Below are 6,000 nucleotides of genomic sequence, written 5' to 3' on the forward strand. Positions count from 1 at the left end.
TCTCCAACCTTCACAAACAGGGGATAACCATATGTATACTTCTGAAAAATAAAATGTATTTCCAAGTTGCCTTTGGGACACGTATCTATTTTATTTCAATGATGATCTAAGCATTTGAATGAACAACGAAGGAGACAGAGAATGAGAAATCTTCGTTGATACGATTGGCTGGATGCTTTGGACTTGACGTCAGCAGCGCACCTTTTACGGTCGGTTGCTAAAACGCATTTGAATCGTTCTATGTTTTAGACCACTTGTTTGTTTTTGTTTTGGAGCCCTTTTTGTTTGAAAGGACCTTGATAATAATCATTGCGTTGGCATTGATTCAATCGTTTTTTAACGAGATAGAAAACTTACGTTTTTTAAACATACAGAAAAGCAGGAAGGATTCTCAGGGCTAAGACGTGGAAACAAGAGTGCACAGTTTCTTTATAAGGTTTATGTAGTTTCCTTCTCCTTTCGTGCACTCTCTTTGTTAGAAATAATACGACGGATCAAAAAATAAGATTAAATTACTGGACACTATTTTAAGAGAACTTTTCGTAATAGTTCCTCATTCTAAAGGCTCTTGAAGTGTGATTGGTTTTCACAGTTCTTAAAGAAAAGTTCTGATACCATTGCCATGTTCGAATATGCTTAGAATTAAAAGAAAAGACCAAAACTTGATGTCATCTTACATGGGTCAACCGCGCAATTAATACTGAAAGTATGAAAGTTAGAAGTCAAATCTAATAGTGATAATAAGCTTTTAAAACCATCCGTTTGATGGATAGATGGATATTCAAAGCCTTTGGATCAATGCAACTCTGAGACCCCATTTCATAATGAATTCTAATCAGTTCATACTGTAGAATAAGAAACGTAGAGGTTTTTGCAATTAAAGGCAATTCACTTTAATGACATACCTATAAATCAACAGTGTCTCCTTCGAAAGTCATATCGTCAAAAACTTACGTAGCTGACATACATGAGGTCTAACTAAAATTCAGGTTTTGTATTGTCATTTTATACTATCTCACAAGTTTGACTACCTCTCCTGAATAATCTTAAGGAGGTTTTGGGCCTAGATTTGAGTCAACTTTAATTCATTTGGCCACATCTTCTGATCATTAGAAATGCCAATTTTGGGTCAGATGATGTATTCAAACGATACAAGTTTAGTCTTCTTTTGTATGTCCATGTCTTTAGAAGTCCATGGCTCAACCCACCATGAAAGGCTTATTTTACCTTGTTGTGCAGACAGATAAACATTTTGAACTCACTCACGCATATTCACATATTTGCAAAACGTTGCAATCTTTTTAAAGTTCATTGCATTCCATAGTGATTAGACTTGGTAGTCACGAGCTCAGAGGCAAATGCATTCCCTTGTAATTGAGTTAAACAACCTTTCAACCAAAAACGAAATTGAGTAATTGAGTTAAACAACCTTTCAACCAATAACGAAATTGAGTAATTGAGTTAAACAACCTTTCAACCAATAACGAAATTGAGTAATTGAGTTAAACAACCTTTCAACCAAAAACGAAATTGAGTAATTGTTAGGTGCAACCAGGTTCAACCGTTGTCGAACACAATATCACTTTTCGTCGACTCAGTTCATTAGAGCTTACTTTGATCAACATTTTTTCGGCAAAGTGATGAGACCCCGATGCAAGAAAGATATTGATCTTCCGACATACGTTGAACTGAATTAGGGCATGTTACCAGATTACCTAAAAGATTAGCCTGATCTGACAAGCATATGATGGGTATAACCAATTCCCCTTTGATCAACTTTAGATAATCTCGAGCAAATACAGACTAATGGCTTTCTCCTAAATATAAAACCAGGCACTCACAAAGGAAACATTCTGGATCTTGTCATGACTAATGTTGATTTATTAACCGTATACTCCTCCCGTGGTGAAATGTTCTTTCAGTTCAATGCCAAATGCTTTATTGACGTAATGAAGATGGGGTACTTGAAAATGTCTGGTTTGTGATTAGCTGTATTACTCATACTTTCTAGTGCAATGCAATTTCTCTGAGATGAAAATGTACTTCCACGATCAAATGGTTCGAGAATGAATCGGTGGACGTGAAATGAAATGGAAGCCATTAATCTTGGATGGTAAGACACAAGGCTGAAAAATGCCGATTTCCACACGAAATTGGCCATTTGAATGAGGGACGAACAGCCATTTACGGCTATTCATATCAATTTAAATCCACTCATAAAAGCCAATATATTGCCAAATTATGATTAAAATGGTTCGTATGGCCACATCTCGGTATATTTCACATAAATTTCTTTCTGGACATTGCATTAAAAAAAGGAACCCATCCAGTCCATTTGGAAACTGCTCATTCCATGCAGAACAGCTTTAACAGGTATTTTAAGCTGATTTTGATTAGAAACTAAATATGCAACACTTTAGTTGCGAAGAGTAGAATTGTGGAAATGAAATGATGAGGAAAGAGGAAATGCATGTTGAGTATGAAATATGAGATCCGAGACTGGAATAATGAATTGCTTGAATCAAATGCTCAGAGGCCCAGCCCCAATCGGGCTGTCAAGTTTCCTTTGGTTTTTGTTGTACCAATTCATAAATGTACATGCACAATTAGTGCATAGTTGACGTGATTAACGATAGGTCTTGTCATTTGATAATTTGAACCTACAAGTCCCATGTGGCGAGGGAAATATTTATGACCGTATTGCAGGGATACCATGAATATTGGCCATACCGTGAATAAGACAAGACAAGAATTAATCACCTCGATACACTTCATTCATTACAAGAAACATCGCTCTTCTTTGTTGTTAAGCAGGCACGATGATCTGGATTCCTTCCACTGAAATTTGTTTGTATCGCATAATCTGTCATCGGACAGCTCAGTTTTTCTTGCACAATTTTGGTCTTTTTGTATTCCCCCAAAAAGTCGTGGGAAAATCCACATTTATAAGAGGTGCAAAACCCCATGAGAATCGAACAACTATGTAATGTTAGACATCGATTTATGTCACAATTGTAGCGCAACAATATTCATTCCAAGATTCGGCCGTCGGCCAATTGTTCTACATTCCAAATAGACGTTGGTTTGACATTCTTTGCTCTTTATGTAAAGTATAATGGTTCACCTCAATGAAGCAATGCTCAAATTCGAAAAGAAAACCGAGGCACAATTTGTGTAGCAATGAAAAGATCGTCGTTTTAATTTATTAGCTGTTGACATTACAAGAGAATACATATGCACAATAGTTCAGCAAGGGACCTGGGTGTAATCCAAGCTGAATCCGGAGAAGGACTCCAATCGGCCACTCGCACTGGGCAAGGTTCGCAAATTCACCACAAATGGGACGTCCGCTTCAGCTGAAATGTCAATCTGGCAAATCAATTCAAGTCCCCAAAAGCCACTCGAGTGGCAATGTGCTATGGATTGCTAACCAACTTACAAACTAATGTTCCTGGGATGGTGGTTCTTGGGGCACCTCCAAAAACGGTGTTGCATCGCATGGAAGGGGCATAAGTAACTGAAAACAAAGCAAATATCTTCACTCATTTGGCCCAGACTCTTGGAAAGAAATGCAAGTTTTTGACACTCCATCCAATCTGTGGAATGTGAAACAAAGCCTGAATCGAGCATCTTACCGACGTCTTGTTGGGGATCTGGCGTTGAAGCCATTAAAAGATCGGTCACTTTGCTGGGAATAGTAATGTGGTTTTTCATCATACAGTTGTCCTAGAAAAAAGGCGCTTATATCATCAGAATCATCGACTGTTTTGTTTTACAAAAGAACCCATTTGGTTATCAAGGCTTTTCAAAAAGCCTCACCGTGACACTGGCGTTGGGATCCGGTGCATCCAAATCGAATGGATCAGGGTTCGTGATGGGAGTTTCCGAATATTGGACTGAGCAATATCCTGCAAGAGTGACATCGAAGCCATGGATACGTCGATGGATGAAAAGATGTTAAAATCCAAATTTGCAGCCCTCACCCTCGTTTTGTCGAATGCAATTGCCATAAAGCTGGTCCCCCAACAATTGTCCACCCGGGAAGTTATACGACATAATTGTTCCTGTACATCCCGTAAAGTACTGAGTGCAGCCACTAGGGGCCCTGGAAATTAAATATTTCAATTCCATTATTTTGTGTGGAAACCCAGCCATAGTTCAATTGATGTGCTTTCATATCAAGATAGGTTGTACTTTGTTGGCCGTGATTTCGAAAACTCGTTGCTTTTTGGTTGCGTTTTCCTCCATTGAATGATTTAAAAACCACTTACCGGACCTTGCTGTTGCAATGAATAAAAGTCACTTTGATATTGAATCGTCTTTCTCCTGGGGCTGAGCCTTGGAAAATGTCAATTTGGCCCGCAGAACCACCCATTCGTCCACTTTCAAAGTACACTGAAAATTCAATTTCACGAGTTTTGTTTTCTTCCATAGAATGATTTGCAACTCTCAATGTTCTCTTTGGCGCTTAAAACAATTATGATATGCGTCGATTTTCCTACTATGTTGACCGGTGAGAATGCCGCAGATTGCCGGCGGAAAAGCGTTTCGCGAAGAGGAATGTGGACTGATCACCGACAAGCTGTCTCCCGTTCCACCACAGGAACCTGGACAAGTGAGAACGAACTATCATTTATTCTTTGGACAATTTTTCACAGTACAGGGGGTTACGGAGGCGAGCATTAGGATTTTCATATTTGTTGCGGTAATTTGATGCAACTTTGAGAAATGTTATCGTATGAATAGGAGGAAAAATGATACCAGCAAACCCGACAAAATTGCTCATTAATATAGCTATCAAGTGCTGATTTTTTTCTTACCGGCATCTGTTCCCAATGGCAACGTGGTCGTCGATTGAAAATCCAACCTGGAGAAAGAAAGTATCATTTCAAGGTCCTGGAGGTTGAGCGCTAATCATTTCTTACCTAATTTGGCAAATATCTAAAATCAGAAGCCAAACGTTCTGAGAAATCATGATGAATATGAATTATAAGTAGGTGGTTGTCATACCATTAGCAAAACGGTTGAGAGTCACAGTACAAATTCTATCGTTATTTGGGTCGGAAGCAGGAAAGCCGGCATTCTAGAGGATCCAACCTTGGCATTAGAACCGATGACCCGATTTTAAAAGCCCCAAAAACAAAACTGATGGATACTCGCCCTGACGTAGGTACAATTCTGAAATAAAGAAGTGCACTATAGGTAGGATTGCTTTGAAAGATCACAAATGGTACCAAGTACCTTGGTCACCGAACCGCCACAACCGGTTATCCTGAAGAGGCAACAAACACCGAAACCTGCGCAACAAAACAGAAATTCCACCAATTTTCGAACGAGCAGAAGCTACTGTTGAATCTGGTCTCACCTGCAGCACATTTTCCATCTGCTGACCCGCCTTGGGTGGAACATTCTTGAGCACTCAAACAAGTTCCTCTCAAATCTCCTCCCGAAAGAGCGGAGCACGGGTCATTCTAAACAAAGATCGGCATGATAAAGAAAATGCGCAAAAAAAAGATCAAGCAATTACCATGGGATACCTTGAATTGAACAATGTTGAAAATACTGAACAGCTCTGAAATCCAAAGCAAGGAGTGGTGTCAAAGTGATTGGAGATTCTCTGTTTTTCTCATGCTTCTACTCACTCTTCTGTCGGTGGAAACCGAGTGGGGAGAATGTATGATTCAACCGAGCTCGAGATATGCATTCCACATTGGAAGCAATGTAGAGAACAAGACCAATCAGGTTTACTTTTAAGAACATGATTGTTCTTCAAAGGATGGTTCAGATGGAAATGATACTAGACCTCTTTCCTCTAAAACTGTAATACATATTGATCTACCTTTTCCTTGCCGTCTGAGACAGTATTGCTCGTTGTGCGCTTTGGATGAAGTTAGAGACCTTCTCATCAAGAGAGGCAATACTTTCACCAAACTAACCAGGCTAAACAAAGTAAAGAGTGTATAGTGTTCAGAGAAGGTACGAAGGGTATCTGATGCTGTC

General features: G+C 39.2%; 1 protein-coding gene across 1 annotated transcript; it reads right to left on the reverse strand.

Annotated features, from left to right (window-relative positions):
* Positions 1–3,169: 3,169 nt before the first annotated feature.
* On the reverse strand, positions 3,170–5,741 carry LOC131893292 (uncharacterized; the record flags this gene model as incomplete). The annotated part of the gene is given in 15 exon segments (XM_059243279.1): positions 3,170–3,356; positions 3,440–3,517; positions 3,636–3,726; positions 3,820–3,908; positions 3,984–4,105; positions 4,272–4,395; positions 4,503–4,607; positions 4,821–4,867; positions 4,926–4,941; positions 5,011–5,083; positions 5,161–5,178; positions 5,242–5,297; positions 5,366–5,471; positions 5,538–5,572; positions 5,643–5,741. Coding segments are annotated over 15 exon segments (1,169 nt in total), but the record flags the coding sequence as incomplete, so codon positions are not given.
* Between the last annotated feature and the right edge of the window lie 259 nt (positions 5,742–6,000).

This window comes from Tigriopus californicus, chromosome 2 (assembly GCF_007210705.1).
Source record: "Tigriopus californicus strain San Diego chromosome 2, Tcal_SD_v2.1, whole genome shotgun sequence".
Taxonomy (NCBI): domain Eukaryota; kingdom Metazoa; phylum Arthropoda; class Copepoda; order Harpacticoida; family Harpacticidae; genus Tigriopus; species Tigriopus californicus.